Source organism: Drosophila miranda, chromosome XL (genome assembly GCF_003369915.1).
Source record: "Drosophila miranda strain MSH22 chromosome XL, D.miranda_PacBio2.1, whole genome shotgun sequence".
NCBI classification, from domain to species: domain Eukaryota; kingdom Metazoa; phylum Arthropoda; class Insecta; order Diptera; family Drosophilidae; genus Drosophila; species Drosophila miranda.
Genome location: NC_046673.1, coordinates 6438715 through 6461159, shown reverse-complemented (window position 1 = coordinate 6461159; position 22445 = coordinate 6438715). Strand labels below are relative to the sequence as shown.

The 22445-nt window shown below is 43.8% G+C and overlaps 1 protein-coding gene and 1 long non-coding RNA gene across 4 annotated transcripts in view; both read left to right on the top strand.

Annotated features, from left to right (window-relative positions):
* Positions 1–22445, top strand: part of LOC108164880 (dipeptidyl aminopeptidase-like protein 6) — a 119882-nt gene that overhangs the window by 87728 nt on the left and 9709 nt on the right. The window contains exon 1 of one of the 3 annotated variants that reach the window (XM_033388050.1): positions 19740–19904. The exons of the other annotated variants lie outside the window; for them this stretch is intronic. Within the exon in view, the coding sequence (XP_033243941.1) occupies positions 19782–19904 (123 nt within the window). The 5' untranslated portion in view covers positions 19740–19781. Of the gene's footprint in view, positions 1–19739; positions 19905–22445 lie in introns of those variants that run through there. 3 annotated transcript variants of the gene reach the window in all.
* LOC117186799 lies at positions 209–671 on the top strand. Its single transcript, XR_004471703.1, has 2 exons — positions 209–398; positions 485–671. It is a non-coding gene; the product is annotated as an uncharacterized LOC117186799 (long non-coding RNA).

The window sequence follows — 22445 nt, the reverse complement described above, 5'->3', positions numbered from 1 at the left end:
TAAAGGAGTTCATTAATTTTAATGCTCATTCAATGAATCAAAGAAGTTTCCCTTTAAATTTGGTTCTGTTTATGGACCATTACCCATTACATGGAACAGGGCTCACTCACAAGTATCTCAATACCATTCTTGTCTACTAAAGAAGCCCATTAGCTTCTCAATCGAATAAATGAAGGAGAAACACGTCAAAATATAAATTCGTAGCAAACATAAACAAGGAAATCATGTGCCAAATCAGCCTTGGAGAGAGATTTCGCCGCTGTCTAATGTCGTGAGGGCCTTCGTTGGATCACGCGACTACTTGGCATCACTTCCGTGTCAGAGAGAGTGTGAGAGAACACACAGTATCTCAAAAGTATGGTTGCTTTTCAGGTCATACCTTAATCTGTCTCTTGGAGGTTTGTATTTCGCTGCCTCGATCTCGATCTACAGAAGCTCTCTATTTTATATACCCTTTCTCACGAGTTCCTTCTACCATCCTTAGACCCTCTCAGCAAATACGGAATATAGATGGTAGATACTACTTTTCGTATGTTTTCCTTATACCATCCGAAAGTAATGGTGGCCCTGAAACTGACATGCGAGCTGACAAAAGTAGCACCAATTGAAGTTTAGCAGCCATAAGCAAAGATTTTTTATATGAATATTCACAATAAACGAAACTAACAGGATATATGTGTCTCGCGAGTGCTGGGAGGGGCCTTCATATATTTTTACTCCACGAAAGTCGAGTAAACGACACTGAGTGCAGGACAAGATTATAAATCTTTTCTAAAGCCTTATGTAATGATACTTTGCAAATCCCAATCTACAAATAATTACTATTCGATAGTCTATGGAGCAGACAACACAGAAAAATATGACTTCCACTTCGAAATCTGTGAAAAATTGCAATAAACCTTACAGATGGCCGATAGCCGAAAGCTGTTCAAATACTTAAACGATAAATCAAAAAAAAAAAACGGAAATCTCTTGGAAGAATTCCAAGTTTATTCCGACAAAAAAGTGTTTGAAAGATTTGTCATTTCACCCACTGTGCATATGAGTGATTCATTTGTAAATATTGATTCCAAATATTGGACAGAATCGTTCACAAAAGTATCTCCATCTCAAACAGCCTACCATGTCCCAGTCTCCCATCCTTCCATCTTTCCATATGTTTTTTTGACTTTGATTTTATGGGCGGCACATGGATGGGGGGCTCTGGTACCATTATGCTTTTTATGATCGACTGTCATGTGTGTGTGTGTGTACGAGTGAGCGCCTCGCTCATGTATAATACATGCATACATATGTATATCCTCTAGCAATGGCTTGGGAGCCTCTCGAGTCAGTATCAAATCTATAGCCTGGAACTCTGGATATGTGACCTCCTTTTCTGTGAGTAGGGGAAAGGGGAAAAGGAATGCCCCTCTCAGGACTCGCATTGGGGACATTTTCGGCATCAACTTTATTTTGAATAAATTTATTTGGGGGCCAGCAAAAAGCTGCCTCTCTCCCCCTCTTCATGCAAATTTCTATGACAACGAATGGGGGGCGTGGCCGTGGACTTAAATCACGTTGAGTGCCCTGCGAATGGCAATCAGCTGAGAATAATGGCGATTTGATATATGTGTAAGTATCAGATGTATGTGTACATCCCATGAGGATTTATTCCACGCGCTTAAGCGAGTGTGAGGCAAGAGAATAATTCTACGAGTATGTGCCCCATAAATCTCTTTATTTTGGTAAACGTTCTGTATATATTTTTAATTGGCAAATCACTTCAGCAGCGAAAACCAACTAAAAAGTAAATGTTTTTTTCCATTCATTGTGTTCTTGTTCGAGTGGTTTTATAGTCCTCAAATGAATCTTCATGGCAGCGAAAAGAAACACTTTACTTAGTGCGTGGTGTTTCGCTTCGATTGATTCAGTGTGCATCGAGTCAATGATTCCACGGGCTCCATAAGCCACGCCGCAGTCGCAGATAGCCCAGATTCTTGGAAGTTAGCAGCTCCTCGAGGACCCTTGTAAGTAAATACATCTTTTCCCCGTAGACCTGCGGAGACGACACCATAGATGGATGACTCGTAGGCATTTGCCTCACAGAAATGGCTACTCACGATGCGGCGGTACATCAACTCCTCTACAATATCCACGAGGGCAGTGGGCCCCGGCATTTCCCGGAGCAACTGCTGGTACATCTCTGCCGTCCGGATGGCAGTCTGGAGCGTCGACTGGTTGTCCACGCGCGAGGCGTTCAAGCCACGGACGAATGTTGGAATGCACATGATTCGACTCGATCGAGATTCGATGTGAACTTATACAAATATGTAAGGATTGTGACTTTTAAATCTCCAATGTATATGTGTGAAAAATACACAAAAAAGTCGATGGATACCCCTAAAAGATTTCCTGCGCAATTATGTATTGCCTGGACTCGTAGTACTCTTAGCCCTCGAACAGATTGAGCCATTGGCAGCTGCATTTGTGGGCAACGCCTCTTTAAAATTATCCTCTATTCGTAAGTTATTTAGTTTTTCGATCTCTTGCTGGCAAACTCGTGGTTTTTCCTTTGGCAAGGAACCATCTCCCCGGATGGATTTTAGTAGCGCGAAGAGGATCTTCAAGAGTGCAGGTGGTCTCTAAGGTGGGTCTCGTATCCCAATCGATTTTTTCATATTTTTGGATGCCACAAATCTCCTGTAAGGAGCAGCAGAATTCACGATTCACTAAAGTCTTAAATTCATTGTTAATTTAATTTTTTGAGAGATTTTCTGGGAGTTTTCTGTATTTTCTTGTATCCTCTCGACTGTGCCATGTGCACATCACTCTCCCTCTCTCTCTCTATCTATCCCTTTTACTCTCTTGGCTCCTCTGTGCCTCATTTTCTATGCCATTTGCTGGCCTCCGGTGGAGCTTTAACTCGAACTCCAACTCCAGCGGAAGGCAGTTGGGAGGCCAGATGCAATTTCCAGATTTCTGCGTGCCCCCAATGTCCCCTCTCACGCGCTCCATCTCTTTCATACATGACAGCGTGTGTGCATAATTGGGGGCATGCAACATCCTCTCCTTACCCCCCTCCCCCCTTTCTGGTCTCGCATATAATTCAGAAACGTGCCAGGGAAAAGCCAATTTGCTTTCAGGCCAAATCAAGCGCTGCTCAAAAGTATGCAACAAAAACAAGCAGAGACTGAAACTGAAACAGAAACGGAAACGGAAAACGGGCATGAAAATGGGGGAAATGGAAACAGCAATGAGAGAGAATAGAAAAGATACATACAGCTACATAGAAACAAACGGCACACCGAGGGGCATGAGGGGGGGAATGAGGAGGTCTGGTTGGAAAATAGCAAAATATTTCGAAAAACGTGACAGTGCCTCCTCTTCGAGCAAATTCCTGTCGCTTTTCCGTTTTAGCCAATTTGCGACAGGTGCTGCCAGATAACAAAAAGAAAATCAGCAACAGCAACAGAAATAAAACAACAAAAATAAAACACTGAAGACCCAAATCAGCGAGAGAGAGAGAGAGAGAGAGAGAGAGATGCCTCCGCCCCCATCACCACTCTCATCCCCTGAAAATCCTTCAGCAAATTGTTGTGTTAACCGCTCGGCTACGTGTCCTGGCCACATAGTGTGGCCAAAACGCTCTGAATACGGACAAAAGGTGTGGGGCCAGGGCCAGGCCAACAGCTAAATGGCCAGCGCATGCAGCACGCAATGGACTTCCGACTGACTGACGAATGACCGAGGAGGAGACAACGTATTTGACTTGAAAATTTCCTTGCGAAAACTCGCTAGACCTCAGGGACGGGACCTATTTTTAGAAACCAAAAGGGAAGTGCTTTTGCTTTTTTACGGGATAATTACTACTCGGCAAAGTAGCAACTTTGTTGGCGAAAACACAAGACGATTGGGAAATACGACAGCCAGAACTAACCGCAATAAGATCCAGATATGTTAAAAAGGAAGGCCCTGAGGGGGATAGCCATGGTCCGAATCTCGCACAGGGATATGAATCAGGCAGCCTTCGCAGGAGACGCGTGAGACCTACCTGAGACATGGACATGCTTCTCCCAATATCGAGGAAGGATATTGCAATTTCTGGGCATAAAATAAATAACTGTCTGTTATTTATCTGTTATCTCTGTTATTTAAGATTTCACATGACATTTGCTTAATCTTTTGTGATGTGTCGCGCAGTAGTCATAGAACCTAATGGGGGGGGGACCGGGACAAGGTATTACTTTTATTTTATAGGGGCATTCCGGCATGCCATTCATGCCCTCTTCGGAGGGGCAATGCTTTTGCCTTTGGGCATATTTAAAATTCCACCACTTGTCCACCTCGAGAGCTCCATTCAGGGCCCTATTTATAAGTGTGGCAGGAAGGTGCGCTAACATGTGTGCTTGTGTGTGCGTGTGTTTGGGTCACGTGCCGTCGTTTAGTTTGCATATCGTACTTACAACTTTTGGGGGCACGCAACGGCAACGCAATGGAACGCTTCTTCGGGGCCTCCGGTCAACTTTTCGTGACTCGCGTCAGCCCGCCCCCCCACCTCCCCACTGCTGATGTCATAAAGAACTTTTCTTTTCCCTTAGTTTCCTCTGCTTTTCTCTCTTGTGGCGGTTTACTCTCCGCTGGCCTCTTCTCTTGTGGCATTTTGTGGCCGGCTCCTGGCGGCTCCAACCAGAAACGATGCCCTGGCTAATGACTGAAGCAAACACAGGGGCCCAACCGCTTTGATTGAATTTCGCTCAGGGAGAGTGGGAGTCCTGGGAGTGCCTGGCGTCATAAATCCGTCACGAGAGCAACTGCAGTCCATGCCACCAGGCCAGGCCAGGCCCCTCAACTGCAATTAGCGAGGGCAGCGGGAAGGAGGCATCATTCGCCGAGTGGAGGTGGAGAGATGAGAGGCTGGGATAACAGGATAGTATCCATTTGTTATCCGCAGACCGATGGCGCCGCGGCACAGTGGTTCCAGGCATATCGAAATTGTGTCTAATGACAATGGAAAGCGATCGAAAGGACCTGTATCCTAGAGCCTTAGCTTTGTCTGTCATCAAATATATTATATGTAGTAGTTGAGCGCTTTTCATCCACGGTACCACATCATTCAGCAGGCAGCGGGCAACAGCAGCAGTCATCTCATGTCCTTTCGATAATGTTACACTCCACTCAACTCCATTCGCTCTCTGGCCTTTCCGCTGCCCCTAGAACACACACACGTGCAGCAATTCACTTGTTCTGCCCTGCCACTGCCCCATCACCATGTTCCATGTCCCATGTCCTGAGTGTCGCTGTGTGTGTGTTTGTGCTGCTGATGTCCTTCGGCTGATGTCAGAGAAGCTTTTAGTGGCCACAAATCAGAGCGAAGCGGAAAGTGGGCACAATTTTTTTCGCAAACAAAACGTAGATTGTTCCACATCTGTGACGCTCACAAGCGATGGAACAATGGAACGATATTTGCCTAGTGTTCAGCAGAGGAAAAGAGGGAGAGGGAGAGGGAGAGGGAGAGGCAGATGGAGAGAAGGGAATGCCCTCCTCATTATGGTGCTGCTTTCGCCACCCTTCCCGGGGGGGCATTATTCATTTATGCATTGCCGCCAAAGGCGCGTCAATAAACATTTTCCCGCTCATTAATTTTTATTGCATACTTTTTGGCGAACAAAGTGTCCTTTAGGGCTGTAGGTATTAGTAGCGTATACGTTTACTTGTGTGCTTGTGTGTGTTTGTTAGCAATTAAGCGCCTGAACAGCGACCCCAACAATTGGGCTTGTGGCGTATCCACTCGAGGGCTCGAAAGTTTAATTAAATGGAAGGACAGACACACACAAATCGCTGCCCCATAACGATTTTGATCCCGATCATAATGAGAATAGCTTCATAAACGCTTTGGCCATTCCTGTGGCTGTCGCCGTTGCTGTTGCATGTAGTCACCAAATTCCATGCCACATTTGAACTGCTGCAACTAATTAAGTGAGCAGCAGGGAGCGGAAGGAAGGAAGGTAGGAAGGCAGCAAGGCAGGAAGGCAGGGCCTTCCGCCACAAGACTCTTCTGCCGCATAAATGGTTTCTCATTAAAAATTAATTGAAACATGAACACAAACACACACAACATTGTGCGTGTGTGTGTGGCATGTTTCAGTCCCATAATATTCATGGGGGAATGACAACGTGTCAGGGCATTACGGCATCAGGACACCAGGACATCAGGCACGTTATGGCACCAGGCATCCGGCATCAGGCGTCAGTCATTTCACTCGTAAATCAATCAGAATTTTAATGCTGGATATCCTTATTCGGATGCTTCCTGTCTGTCCAAATAACATATAATTATGTCATCATATATGTATGTACATAATATTCATATAATGGATGGCCGTTTTTTACTCCTGCATCGCGGATGAATGCACCTTATGTCTGGACTATTCTTTGGGAGCGTGAATGCATATACAATATACAATTTTCATCTGGAATAAAATCTCTGATGGCCACCCATATATAGGTATGTTACGAGGGGTACAAGGTGGACGAGGGGTGCGTGGGACAGAAGAGCTTGGAGCAGACAGAGCCGATGGCTTGAAGAAGACCACAAGCCGAAGTGTGTTACGCGAAGATCCCAAGTCGACCGAGAGGCACTGCCGTATGACGCATATTGATTTCGTCCCTTAAAGATTATATGGATCTGTCTGAAAGAATCTATGTATCGTCTGAATAGTTTTGATCCACTTGGATGAATAAATGCATTTGGATAATAAGCTCTCAAAGGTGTAATACCACAATGAAATGTAGCATTACCCTTCAAGCGAAATATAGCCGAAGGAATCGAGAATACCTGATGATTCCATGTACATATAGAACATGCTCTGGGCACATATGTACATACTCGTATATACCCAGCAAAACCACCGCTAAAGGATAGCAGGGACAAGTGCAAGCTGAGCATGATTTATGTGGCTCACACTCAATTGCCATAATTTAGATGCAAACGAGAGAGATAGAGAGAGAGCGAGACAGACACTCGGAGCAAGGAAGAGCAAAAGAAAGGTCAGAGAGGGGTGCCATAGCGCTCCCGAGTCACGTTCCACAAGAAGGGGCAAAAAGAAAACTGCATTCGCAGTGAAATGAAAATGAAATCGAAAAGAAAAGTGAAAAGTGAAATGGGCTTAAGCTAAATTAATTTTAGCAGCAGAAAGAGGTCGGGGAGAAGCGTGCTCATGAGGAAGTACGATATAGATATAGATATATTTGGAAGAGATATATTGTTTTTAAATGTGTCAATTGTCTAAAAGAAAACACGCACCAAAGGAATATATCGTTAGCTTTAAGGAAAATCAAATGAATCATTGTGTCAATTAGTTAAATGGAAGCCTTCATTCCTAATTAGATTGAAAGGAGTATACGCTATTGTGGGAGCATAAATATTTACTCCGAGCAAAGACCAAGGAAAAGACTCGAATCAAGCGCCAAGAAACACACATATAGGAGAGAACTTCGAAGCGGAGGAAAGACTGGGAAAGAGTCACGTCTTTGAGGACCCAGCAGGTCATCCTCTGAGAGGGACTGGGACAACAGCCACAGCTACAGCCACAACAACAGATGCAGACGCAGACGCAGATGCAGATGCTGTGTGAAAAGCAGCTGCTTAACGAAATATGCAAATTGCCTAAAAGTGTGCCACAGACAATGGCAGGCGAACAAACAACAGCATTTTGCAATTAGTGCAACTGTCAACAAGACATGGCCTGAGTCTGAGTCTGAGTCCGAGTCGCAGTGGCAGTGGCAGTTGCAGCACCACCAGAAGAGAGACAGCAGGCAGTTGGCAGTTGGAGACCGACCACGGAAAAGGGCTGGGACAATGCAAGGTCATGCCCCATCCACGCCACTCACTGGACACCCGCCAGGCGACCAGGCCGCCCTATCTCTCTCAGCTCTCTCACTCGATGGTGCTTCGTCCGACCTGTCAGGCAGCTCATCATGTGGCCTAAGTGCCTTTTGGGATTCACTTCACAGTCGCCCAGCAAGGATAATGCCCGTTACCGTTACCGCTCTCTTGCCCTTTCCCGTTCCCGTTCCCCGGGTGCTGTCAGATGGAGATGCCGGGGGATGGTCTTGGAATGGTATGCTGTTGCCATGCCATCTTAACCACGGCTCGGACCCACAAACACTTGATGTTTAGGCCCAATCGTATATGATTTAGGTTTTTTGTGCAATGGCATGGAATGGCAAAGGACAAATACGAGAAATATTCGTATCTCGTCAAGAAACATCTCCTTTGCTTCGTTTGTTTTGGGAAAACTATTGCTGTTTTGTGGCAAAGAAACCTTTGCATATAAGCCTCATTTACAAGGTATTTGCTCTCTCGATTTTCACAAGAAACAACGCATTTTTGTTTACGTTCCATAAAGAGATCTACACAGAATCCCCTGTTCTGTTTTTTGTTAATTATGTCTTCTTTAATCGGACTTTTCATGTATGTTGCCGCGATTCTCATGCTCTGTTCTCCTTTCTGCTCTGTTTCTGTTTCCTCGCAGGTAAGTATTGACGGGGGACATCTTCCTTCGTCTTACGTATGGAAGGGAAGGACTGGGCTGCCTTGGCACAATTTCACGCCCTAGCTGGCGCCCTCGCATATTCCAGCTCCTCGTTTAAGCCAAATGAAAGCAAATAGCCAGGAGGATGATGCGGATGAAACCGGGGGGAGGGTCCCCAGGACGGCAGGACGGCAGGACGTCAGGACGACAGGACGACAGGACGCCAGAAAGTAGCAGGGGTGTAGAAAAGCAGCTGATGAAACTACGGAAAACTCTAATTGAATTTTATGTGTGCGGGGGCACAGCATGTGTGTGCATGTGTATGCGCGCGCGCGTCTGTGTGAGTCTCGCTGGGAGAAACTTTCAATAGCATTTCCACATTTGAATTTCACTGCAGCTAGAAGCTTAAATTGAAAAGTGCACAAACTCCCAGAGTTCCCTAAAGAACAGAAGAACCTTTTTGATCATACTTTTAGGCTTTTCAATTAAGAAAAATTCTCCTTTGTTATTATTATTAAAGGTTTGCCACTGAAAAACGATTATTTTAGTGATCGCTTTGAAGGTTCGATTGGTTTAGATTGGTGTAGAGTTTAAAATACAGGAAACTTCCTTCTTTTTATACGTTTTTTGTCACAGGATATGGTTATATTTAAGTGTGTGCTTGGTTTGGCATTTCAAAAAGCTGGAAATTCAATTAAAATTCGACCCTTTTCGTTGACCAAAAATTTCAATAAGCAACAATCTATCAATGTTTTCGTCCTCCGTTGAGTGACAGCAGCAGATGCAGCAAATCAATGAAAAGACAGTGATGGATCACCTTAGAAATATGCTACTGCCACTACACACGCCCCGGAAAATACCAATATGGCCATGCCCACGCCCCCGCCCCTGTCCCTGGCCCAATGTCATGTGGAAAATGGTGTGGTCTGTGTGTGCGAGTAGGGTAAAACAGTTTAAGTAAAAAATCAAACTGTTGAAACTCAATTAAGCCTTGGGAAAGCATTTCCCTTCGGCAGCAGCATAACGCCAATGCCAAACACTACTACCAGCACTGACAAAATCCCCATCCACCTCCACATCCACACATTAGAGACCACACTCTCTCTCTGTGGAGCACACACAGCACACACATACACCACACGTACGGTACGGATCGCCATTTTTATGGCCACAAAGTCGGCAAACATTTAAAACCTCATTCAAATGGCGCCATGTGGCATTAAAGTCCCTCTGGAGAGACGCCGCATGCCACATGCCACATGCATATGTGTGCGTTTGTTTGGCTAAACCACGCCCCCCACTTATAGACAATTAGTGGCACTCGACAATCTGCGAAAACTTTTCCCAAAATTCCATCGCGATGGTGGAAAAAACAAATGAGCGCGAGAAAATACCGATGGAATCGACGGGGCGGGGGGAGAAGTAAATTCATAGAGATGGAATATGAAATTCCCGTTAAACTGTCAAGAGGGGCAGAATACTCGTAAAAATAATAATAAATAATATAGCAAAGCCTCTTCAATGGCAGACAGCGCAAAGAGCAAAAGAATGCAGGACTCAATGTGGGGTAAAAGGAGTATGCGGTATGCGAATTTCATCACTTACCAGCACTAGCACTACAAGGATTATTTTCCAATTTCTTTGATTTTGTATACGTTTTTCTCTTGGCATTTATTTCTGACTATTTTCCGAATTCTCGAACTATTTGAATGTCATTATTTGGCACTGATTAAAACAGTATCTCAGCATTTACCAACACTGCTTTGTCCAAAGTCACTTTCCCTTACTTTTCCCATAGTTTCTGGCTTCTGTTGGACTCTTAATATTTGTTTGCTGCTTTTACCATTGTGCGTCTACAGTCCAATATACCCCTCAATATGAGGAGCATCTTATCTCATTCCCTGGCATGCCACGAGCGATGGAGACTTAGTGGGAGAGAGATCTGAGCAAGAGAACTGGCTCTGGCTCCTGTCTAGGCTCCTGATAATAGATGCTTATTATTCAAGTGCGCAGCCAGCTGCGTCCCAGCTCCCAGCAGACGTGTTACAGGTGCCACCACATGCCACATGCCACATGCCCCAAGCCTCTACTCACCACTCCCCAATCTCCACTTGGCATCGCATCGCTAAGCAGTTGCCAGCATTTGTGTTAAGTTAATAAGGCGCTGGGCTTGAGGCAACTTTGAAGCCACAGAAACTGTGGTGGTGGCGTCTCCGCCTCCCCTGGAAAGCCGCAGGCACCTCACGCATCGTGTGGCCTAATCAACTGCCGCTTATTTATTTAACTTTGGTTTCACATTCGCCAAACGACAAACGAGCAGAATAAATGTGTTTAACTTGCTGTTTACTGCTTACTCCAGAGAATTACACAGAGAGTTTCGCAGAGAATCAGAGACAGGGACTGAGAGTTATTCTGCCTTTTGGATTGAATCAACTCACCAAGTAATTCCATTTCATTTCACATTAAAATTGTGTTCCGTTTCGCATTAAAATATATGTAAATTCAATTGAAATTTGAGTTTTATTTAATTACACAAGTGCTTCCAAATTTCAATTTAATTATTGTCAAATATTCGATAGACATTTTCTGCATAATTAATGTTGAATCGTACTACGTGTAATTTTACCATGAAATTTCAATGAATTTTCAGCCTCTGAAGCTAACTTTAAGATGGGAAAGCCAGGTGGGGAAAAACGAGAAAAGTGGAAAAGGTACGAGGTCTGGTTTTTCTTTTTTTTTCTGGGCTGTGCTCTGCTGTGTCCTTAATGTGGAAACTTACTCATGTAAATGAAAAAGCGCAGGTGGAAAAACTTTTCACAGGCTCTGTTTTTCCCCTCTTTCGCATCACACACACACACAGATGCAAGGGATACGTGTATATATGTATGTATGTGTTTGTATTTTTTGTGTGTATTGACAGCTGTGCTGTATATCCATGATGTTTGGAAAACACTCGGAGGACCCTCACAATGGCATTAGGAATGGCAGACGGACAGCAAAGATTCCAAAAACATCAATTATCCCTTAAAGAATGCTCTCCTCTCTGATCTTTGGCAATGAAAGAATAGCTGCTAATCCACACTGGGAGAGAGGGAGGCAGAGAATCCCATTCTCCCTTCTGTTTTGCCAATATTTTGGGTGACTTTTATTGGGTCTTTGGACGCGCATTTTCCATACGCATAGCCATGTGGCATTCATTTAATTTTAGCTGCCAGCTGCATCAAAACGGGACCCATTTCCCCCATCTACCCAGGGCCCTGGGGTCGAAAGCACTGATAGAGGGGAGGACTGTGAAAATATTCAGTTTTTAATCTAAATTGAATTCCGCTTTGATGATTTTTTATTGCCATCGGCATTCGCGATTGCATTCGATTATGCTTTATCGATTAGTGGTAGAATATTCAACGAGTACTCGGTATCGTTAAAACCCCTTTATCCACTGCTTTGGGGCTCAAGCATTGAGCACCCATGATGAGCCCCATGGCTCATCCAATGCCATCCAATGCATTTCAAACTAAATCAACTTTACAATTCCGACCCACATCCATTTGACATTTCCACTTTCTGCAAACAAATCCATCCTACCATTAAAGTCAGATTCTGCCCCACTTTGGGGTATCCTCCGCTGGAGGATCAGGAACGACTGAAACAAAAACATATTGACACGAAACAAGACACAAGACACACTAAAGATCCATTTTAAGAGAATGGAAACTCTCTATCGATGAATAAACAGCTGCATGTGTCATTACACAGAAGGACAGAATGTTTAAGTTAATCTATCTGTTTATCTATCTATTCCCTGTTGAAATATTCAACAACAATATGATAATTTCCAAGACCAATAAGTGTCCGTCAAGGCCCACACCATTCCCCCCTTGCCCGTTCAGTTGAGAATTGAATTTTCCTGTCCATCGAATCTTGTTTTGAATAAAATATGTATTTAAATGTAAATATATCTATACGATCTCTCTCTGCGTCTCTCCCGCATCTGCATATGCAAAATAATTCCATGGCCATCGACCGCATCCCTACGCCGGGGAAAATAATGATATATTTTCGTTGATCCGAAAGACATAAACCAGTGGATACTCGTATTCAAATTTGCTTGGAAATGCAATGCAATTGAAATGGAATCGCATGTTTTTCCAAGTGAGCCCCGCTCCCCATGAGGGGGTGCTCAAAAGGAATCCTTCTCGCTGTTATGTCGTGCCGATTGGGGGCATGATGTTAGAGAGGACTCTCTCCTCGAAAAATGAGGCTGTGGTAGTATTACAAATGTTTGCCACAAGAAACCGAAACAATAATCCAACTTTTGTTGCTGCTGCTGCGTGCGCCTGCATGCTGATTTCCGTTTCCTGTTTACGACCACACACAACACACACAAACACATGCACAAATATGACCAATCAGATATTCATACATTCACACTCACTTTCTCCGTGGACGTGGAAAAGGGGCAAATGCGTAAATATTCAATGGCATTTTGAACAATTTTTTATGGCATACATTTTTAATAAACCCGGCCCTCCCTCCTCTATACATAAGTATATTTATATCTATGTGTGTGTTTATGTGTCTGTATTTATGTGCGTGTTCCTCATCGATAAACATAAATACTTATGCTCTTGAGAGAGTTTGGTCAACAACATCTTAATATCCCTGCACGGCATCTCGTAGACCACGAGACACCTGCCACCAATAGCCCTACAGGGTGTTCTCTTCTTAAATGTGAACCCATTGAAACAGTCCCTTCGTCCCTTTCGCATTCGTGCCTCCTTTTCATTGAATATCTTTGAACTGATTCGAAATAGTTCTGATTCTGATGGCTATGATGGTTGCAAAGCTCAGAGCCTTAACGCACTATTTTTTCGGCCTCTGTGATCGGAGTAGGCTGGACGCAGGAGTGGCCGTCCCTCCTCTGAAATAAGCCAAACTGAACGGCTACCTTGAGGGTCTTGACTATGGTGTCCTCATTGTGGACTTCGTGTTGATGGCATTTGCAATCCCATAAGGACGTATACACTCGTACATTCTTGATCAGTATCAACAGCTCTATCTCTCTCCCAGCGTTCACTTTTCTCTCCAGTCAGACCTCCTCCTCCAGGGCCAAAGACTCAAACAGAATGACACAGCCACCCTGTTTTCCTGAAATATAGTGCTTATAGACAACAGACGTTGTGTTGTGGCCTTTACATCTGTTATTTGCTGCTTTTTCGCTGTTTTTGCCCCGTTTTTCCCCTGTCGAAAGCGATTATTGTAAATCAGCTTGGAGAAAGGCAGGGGCAGCAGCATCAAGTGGCTTGCCTGCCACTGCCCTGTGGTTGTTGTCACATCTGTAACCGTATCGGTATCGCATTAACTTTGCAAAAATTTCCACGCCGCAAGCCGCAAGGAAAATAACGTATGTACAAAAAGTTAAGCAATGAGAGAAAGAGTAGGAGAAATGAAGATGGAAATTGAAATAAACATTAATCGAGTTCTTGGAGCTGTGACACGTTGATTGTGGTGAATGGAATGGAATCGAATCCCAGGACACCGGTACATAATCCGCTTTCCATCATGCTCCAATGGAGCCTGGAGCTTCTCCTCCAACATCCATTTTTCTGACCGCCCTGGAACCCATCCACTCCTCTCCCGTCAGCGACGCCCTTTTTAGGTTTTTCGGCTTGCGGCTTGTGGGCTACCTGCATTTGACATATGCGGAGAATTGAAAAGAACTCAAGTCAGCAAAAACGTAAGCAAACGTAAGCAATTCCTGTACTCCTGTGTCTGCTGTCCCCCCAAAAAGCGTTCAAGCATGAACATGACGCACTCCCCATTTTCTGGCTCTGCTTCTGGCTATCCCTCCCCATAAGCCACAAATTCTTTGTGGTCAAAACATCTTGGGGAGAAAGAAGATATTAAACTGTCATAGCTTTGGTTTAAAATTCTTGGTAATATACTTAAAAGAAACCGTTCATAAAAAGCTAACAAAAGCTCTGATATAATATAGCTTTCGAAGCAAGCTTTCGGAGCTTTTATCCTTCACTTTTCATGGATATAACTTTTAGTTTTTAGACCATTTTGTCTCTTATTTAACGTAGCTTTGAATGGTGGATTTGAAATTTGTGGGGTTGAAAGGATCATTTAAAAGACAAAGCTTTTCAGTTTGTTTGGAAACCTTCTTTAAAGATTGCATTGAGCTTAAAGCTTTAAAGTTTTCATTCTTCGCCTTTAAAGCACCTATTTCTCCCGAGAAACTGATTAAGATCTGAAAATATTTCATGTTCCATCCACCAACACAACTCTCGCGACTCGTGCTAGATATCTCTCTCCCAGTGGTGATTAGCTGTTAAGGGCCGTTATCAGCTCTTGCCCGATCCTCACACTTTTCCAGTCAAAAAATTCAATACAATTTCACAAATATTTGTGGCTATACAAGGGTTCATTGAAAGCACTAAAATCACGGGAATTCAAATCTTTTTTCCTTGGAAACAATTTGTATATGGGATACGTTTTATGATTATTGGATTGTTGAATATCTGTTTCCGGAAATAAATATAAGAATGGGAGAAAACCGTACTAGAATAAGCTTTTCTTCTACTGAATTTGCCTTGGGAGAGCTTCTACCCGAAAGCTTTACTTAAGAAAAACAGCTGATTGAATGACAGTCGCTTTCTGTTCACTCTTTTTGGCGCTCAAATGTTCATTTGTGTGTGTGTCTGGTAGACGTAGGTGTGTGTATTTGTGTGTGCAACATAAACAATAACAACAAAAGCGGACAACCGGCATACGGGCATACACTCGCGTACAGGAGACACACTCACACCAGGGAGAAATACACTCCTATACACGCACACACTTGAGCACACACACACACACACACACTGGTACGCACATACCATAGCAACGCAGACGCAGATATGGGGCTGTGGAATGTACCGTTTTCTTCTTTTCAGTTTCACTTTCAGTCGTCGCCAGACTTCCGCACGGAAGCGTTCGTCCTACTACGCTCTCGCCTCCGTCTCTCACGTTCTCACGTTCTCCGTTCTCTCACGTCTCACGTCTCTTGTCTCTCGTCGTCGCGTTCGCGCCACCTCTTTCGCTCACACACACCTCTCATTCTGTCTAGATATTCTGGCTAAAGTTGTTATTCTTTGAACGATTGTGCATTTATTTCATTCATTTCCTTTCCCAATCGAAACACACAAAAATGTAATCAACGACAGGGAAAACCCCCTCTCCCTATCCAAAACAGGGAAATTTTACGACAGAACGTGAAAAACAGACGAAAAACAGAGCAAAACACTTTCGTCAAAAAAAGGTGCGCGGAAGATTGATACGGGGGAAGCACCCATTTTCGGGGGAAAGTTGCTAAAAGAAGGTCGAAAGCTGGTGTCAGCCAACTGTCTGACTGTCGGGATCTATAGAAAAAGTTGTTGAGGTTTATCTTTAGAAATAGTAGAGTTAGAAATAGAGTAGAGAAGAGCATGCAGAAATATCAAAAGGAATATCTATAGATAAATATATTTTTAGTGTTTTGTTCGAAAACCAGGAATGTTTTTTGACACTCCTTTTCTCATAAGTACATGATATAGTGCTCTGACTTTAATTAAAATGATAAATTTATACTTTCGCTTTCCCACCATCAATGTTCTGTTCTGTTTAAAGAATATAGAAACAGAAATTTGAACTTTTTGTTGAAGGTTTTGTCAATGTCCCTCATCGATTCATCGTTTCAAAGATTCACTCCGCTTTTATGGTACTCTCTGAAAGAGTATTCCACAAAGGAGAAGTAGGGCGAGTTGTGCTGTTGTTCTGGAACAGCTGTTGTTGTTACGCCATTTGAACCCCTGGAAGACCCCGACTCTATGAGGTTTTCCATGGCTTTTACTACTCCTCTCTCTCTTTCTCTCCCTCTCTTTCTCTCTGTCGTTCTGAATGAAAATGAAAGCCAAACAATCAACGACAGAGACAAAGGCGGCAACAAATGAACAGCAATTGGGAGAAGGATGTGTGTGCGTGTGTGTGTGTGTGTGTCTGTGTGTGTCCTGTTTGTGCTACACATAAATCTGTAGAGACATTTTTAATTTCCTGCTCAAAAGGCGGACAAAATCCAAACAAAAACCACTGTGCAAACTGTGTCAATGCCTCCTGTACTATCGTCAAACTGCAGCTCAGAAGAGAAGACCAGACCCCTAGGAAGGCTGCCAGAGCAGCTGTTTATAATGCACTGCCACTGCCACACCGCCACACTGTCACACAGATACTACTCCCCGCTGTAGACCTCCTCTCCATATGTCAGTGGTTTCGTGAGCGTGTGTGTCTGTCTGTTATTTATGCCACAGAGAGACAGAGAGAGGGACGAGAAAAAAGACAAAAAGTTTACCCAACCTAAAGCCAAGAGCTATATTTTTTGTGCTGCCAGTGCCTCTTTCCAGCCAACATTCCTCCTTTTGTTTGCAAACAGCTTCAAGATGGGGCATGCTGCATGGCTGTCCTTAGTCTCTGTCTCTCTATCTCTCTGTTCCTTTCTATGTGTATCTTTGGCATTGATATATGCCACTTCTTTGGGAATGGCAAGTCTCCTCCACTTCTATGAACTGCTAGTAGATGTAGTGGAGAGCCTTGTCTTGTAGATATTGAGACACCAGGCTTAAATACTCGTTAGATATTTCCAAGAAAACACGGACATTTCGTTGGAGATCATCGCACAAAAGCGACCAAGGGACTTAAGATAGAGGCAAAGCGGAAAAATAAAACCATACAATAACGAAAAACAGGACAGGAAATTAAAGACAGCAGCTTAGACGAACATACATCTTTTATATAGGTAGATAAAGTGCTCAAGAAGTTGGTAACCGATTCAAGAGCTAAGACTGGTTTTAGGGGGCTTTTTTTAAAGAAAGGTTTTACAATTATCAGGCGAGAAATGCTTCCTGGTAAAGTTCTAAAGATAGAAGGAATGATTGATAATTGAACACCAATACGAAGCTTTCACATCTTTCAAATCAAAGTCTAATATTTCCTTCACTTAAACTCCCTTTAAATAAAATATTTCTCTATCCAGAATCTCCCAGGTTTAAGGTTCAACTTTAAGGTACTCTTGAGGGAATCTCCCACAAAAGTTCACTATAAAAAATACTTGCCAAAATCATATTTCCTTTATGGCCTGGCCCCCAGGAAAGTTTTCTTGGCTTTGGTTCAAGCTGAAAATTCTGCCACCCCCACTTAGCCTCGCCTCGCCTCGCCTCCTTTGGCCAGAAAATAGTTTCCTCTCCCAGATAAGTTTTCTATCAAGAGCTTAACCCCGGGAAAAGTATGCGAGCATGCGAGAATGCGAGTGGAAAGCATCAGTTTTACAACATTGTTGAAGGGCAGAAGAAAAGGCTTAAATTAAGAGAGTACCGAAACCATTGATTGCCAGAGGAAAGAAGCAAAGGGAAAGTGAGACCTATGCAAACACAGTACCGCAGTACCACAGCACCACAGTGCCACAGTGCAAGCCCAGTCTCATCTTTCTAATGCCTGCTGTCCTGCTGCCTCTTGACCGACACATCAATCATACGCAGCGTTGTGCGAGGCGAGGCAAACATTTGCATAGGCCAAAGGCCCGGTCCCCTGCTGCCACTTGACCGGCTTCTTCCTTCTCCTTCGCACTTCTCCGCACAATTCTCCGATTTCCTCTCCTATTCTTTCCGCTTTCCCGAACAATATGCAAATTGCAAATGTGGCTGAAGTTTTCCCCAAACATTTTCTGTTCGTGCAGTTTTCTTGGCAAAACTTTTTTTTTGCTCCAGCAGCTGGCGTTTGCTTTTCCTTGCTTCCACAGCAACGAAAGTTTTCTGTTTATGCTAATACTTTGAGTAAAGATTTTCCTCTCATATGTGCCAGCATGCCAGCCCACCCCCCACCCCTTTTGCGGCTCTCTGTCTAATTCAATTTTTGGGAATTTTTTTGTTGCTGAATTTTGCGACTAAGTCGTTTATCTGGCACCAAACACTGCCAGAAAATTGAATCAACAGCTTAAACTTACAGGCAAAACAGGGAATGGCAGGGAATGGTGAGGGCTGGGGATGGGGATGCCAGTCATGTGTGGTCGGGAGGAGCGATGGCCGGGTAAAAGCATCATTATAATCCTGACATCGGCGGTCACATTATGCGGGAGCGTTCAGGTTAAGTCAGGCGAGCAAGGACATTCCGCCGAATCCAACCGACACCCCCGATGACTTCCCTGCGTCTGCGATTATGCAAATTTTCATTCTGGTTGGGAGGCAGGAAAGTCCTTTCCTTTTCCTTTACCGCCGAAAATTTATTGCCCCCAAAAAAAGCAACGAGCTACGGTTTTTTGGGGGCCTGATGATTGCATAAACAGCTCATTAAAAGCGACAGCCAGACAGACATACAGACAGACAAAGGAGGAGCCTCTGGGATGTGGGATCGGTGGGGAAGTTTAGGTAGAAGCAGGTTCCTGCAGAATCTTTACGACGCACATCCCTAATTTAGATAATGCCCGAGACAACATGGCGTATGGGAATGTGTTCTGTCCGAGCACGACAAAGCCAAGGCTGACACAGGAAGGCATGGGAATCTATCTTCGTGCAAAGCCCAGAAATCACTGAGAGAAAGTGGGAGCAGGAACCCAAAGAGGACTTTGATTAAGGGTCACTTTCCCACTTCTAAATCTGTATATATCTTGACAGTTAAGCCACTAGAAAGCGCGGTCCAAGGAAAGGAGGTTTTTCAGGGATTGGGAACCACTCTAGGAAAGGAAATTTATTTAAAAGAAGGCATAGAAAGAGGACTGAAAAGAACAAGAACATTCTTCTAAAGGCTAGAAAGTCGTACGTGCAGCCGTCAAAGACTATCTTATAATTCCTCTCCGTGTAGACCTCTAATGCATGCCATAATGGCCATACTCGTTTGATTAATGAGCCGTTTGACTTGCCAGCCAGCCAGGAGCAACAGTCAGGCAGTAGGGGATAGCAGAAGGAGCAGCTGATGCTAAAGCTGATTCCAAGCCAAGGCTATCAGACAATGAGACCCTAAGAGCCGAGCCACAGAGAAACAGTTTGTGGAGGCGGCAACAGCAACAGCAACAGCATAAGCATCAGTCTCTGCTCGGCTAAGCAACTTTCCTCCGCAGACAAACTAATAAAAGCCATCTCTCATCACCCACCTCCTTGTCATCGTCATCACCATCATCATCTCGGGGTATCATCTATGTATCTATGTATCATAATCAGCATCAGCATCGGCATTCGCATCTGGCGGCGTATCGTCATGGTGGAGATACAAAAGCCGCATTCGGCATTGAAGCGACCATCGCTAAAGCGTGAAACGGTCGTTGTTAACAACAGCAGTGCCCCAACCATCAAGAAGGTTACTCTGGTGCCCAAGGATGAGGTGAGAAGACCCAAACAAAAATATGTTTTGTAACACTTGTACACCCCCACACTCGACTCCGTGGAGGTGGGTGGGAGGCAGGCTAAGGGCTAAGGCCTGAGTAATTTGCATAAATTAGTGCGCATCCGAGTGGCTCAAGAGTGACCAAGCGGAAATTGCTATATTTTTGGGTAATAATTTGGCACCTTACAACGTAATTTGTTTATGTTTAACAAAGGTTTCTTCTGCCATGTAAATGCTCAGCATAATACATAATTTTAATGGCAGAAAGGAACCTTTTATTATCTTATTTTGGACGAGTACCTTTAATGCTCTGCCTTGCCCTTAATAGCTCAGGCGTTCAGTGTGCCCGTAAAGACCTCGAATGTCCTTGATTCGCTGTACAAGATTTCCCACAAACGAATGGCTACAAACAGAGACCATTCTAGTTGTGATTGCAGTCTCAAAGAAATATTCAAATTGCGTATAAGTGATATAACGGATCACAAATATTTCATTTCCTCAAAATTAAGGCCACATTGTATTAAATTGAAAAATGCTTTAAAAAACATCCCATAAGCGAACGGCTTTGTATGCTTTGGTCACACCAAACGCCAATGTGCATTGGACCACCCTAGCCCTGTAGAGTTTTGAACGATAACGAGGACTCGTGGGGTGGACCAGAACTGTGGGCGGCAATAGGAAAAGCGAATCACGACCGTTTTGAAATGATTCACTGTGATGACGTGTGGTTTAAATTTATTGTCGGCTATGCTGCGGGCAATGTTGCTTTCGGAGGTATCTGTATATGATCATAAACTCTATTTACTATATTTATGTAGTCCTATAATTGCTACCGCTATATCGACAATCACTTCTTTTGAAAATTTGCCGTGGTTCAGTTGGATAGACTCGTATTTTTCATCAGTATACTCTTCCCTTTTTCAACACATTCTGGTCACACTCTTCTCTCACCCCAGTATCCCGAAATTTCATATTTAAATCCGTAAGTTCTTTTGTTTTGTCATTTTGCCAATTTTCCATGCCAAAATGTTCTTTGCCCTCGAATATTTAAGCCAAGTTAATTAAGTATGCAAATGTTTTTTGTCTCATCGTCTTCGTTTTCGTCTTCGTCTTGTGGCGATGCAAGGAGAAGCTGGAGGAGAGATGTAGCCAGAGATGGCCATGGAGGGCCTCGCGCCTAGACACAGAATGGATGGGATTAAGTGGGGCTTCCCTTTCTTGAGGCTCTTTTAATTGCTTTCAGACGCGCCGCAGATAAACGCTCAAAAGGCAAACATATTTCTTGGTTCTGCTGTTGCTGCTGGTCCCTGATCCCTTTTTCCCCGGCAAAGGAGAATCGAGTCCTTTATGCGCAGTATTTCATAAATAAAACAATAGCCAGTGGCCCCGCAGATTTCACAGTTTATAAATTCTTCAAAACAATATATACTGGAGCCGAGCCCCCAGGCAATGGGTAATTGTGTGATAGGATGGGAGGGGGGAGCGGTAGACAGGACAGGACGAAACTGTTGCAAAACTCTCGATTGGCATTTCATTATATTTTTTTGGGTCTTTGACCATAAATAAAACACAAAACTCGATTTGCCATATCGATTGCCCCGCTGCCATATCGGGTAGTGGCGCTCCGGGGCAAAGGCCATCAAAAGCAGCCGATGCCGAAAACTTTTTTCTCCTGCACAAATCTTTGGCCATAAATAAGTGGTCCTAGTAAGTGGCTGCCCCCCTGCCTTACTGCCTTTTATTACCTCCTGTGTATTGTGTGTTTTTTTTGTTGTTTTCTTTTTTGTTGAAGAGCAGACATAAATTAATAAAACACAAATAAAATTGATGGCGCAGGGCAAATAATTGAGCAGTTTTCCAGACTCCCAGGCCATCATTATTTTGCTTTATGTTGGTATTAAATTTAATTTGTCAGCGAAGGCAATCACCAGAATATAACCCAAAGCCTCGATTCCAGCCAGGACTCCTATTCCTTTCTCGTCCTTCCTCCTCTTCCTTCTCTCGCTTCCTTCTCGAACTCAAACTCAAACTCATTTTCAGGCTGCGAGGCTGACAAACTTTTTGGACTCGGGGGAAATGAGAAATGGAATGAAGGCATTTCCCCAACACACAACTTCCACATCTGCTGATTGGCGGGGGGGGCCAGGGACAGTTCCCTGATTCGCTTTTAATTATCCTCATTTGAGATTTGTGTGGAATTCCCGGGGAAATGGGAAAATGATTTGTACGCTGAATTCTATTTAAATTCAAGACATTTCCGAAAGGGGTTTTCCTTAAACGAAAGCCTCTTACATTTAATTGGTTTCCATGTGGCTTTGGCTTTCGTAGCACTTCATCTGATCCATTGTTCCAGTTTCTGCGCCAATTGGTAATTCCTAATCTTCCAAATCCTTTGAAAATGTTCTAGCAATTGTGATAGCTCGAAGATTGCAAATACCAGAATCAATACCTTCAAATACCTATCTTTTTTTGATTTCCCTTCAAATAATCCTTTCCAATCCGCCACTACTTTTCAAATAGTCTCTGATCATTGATTTG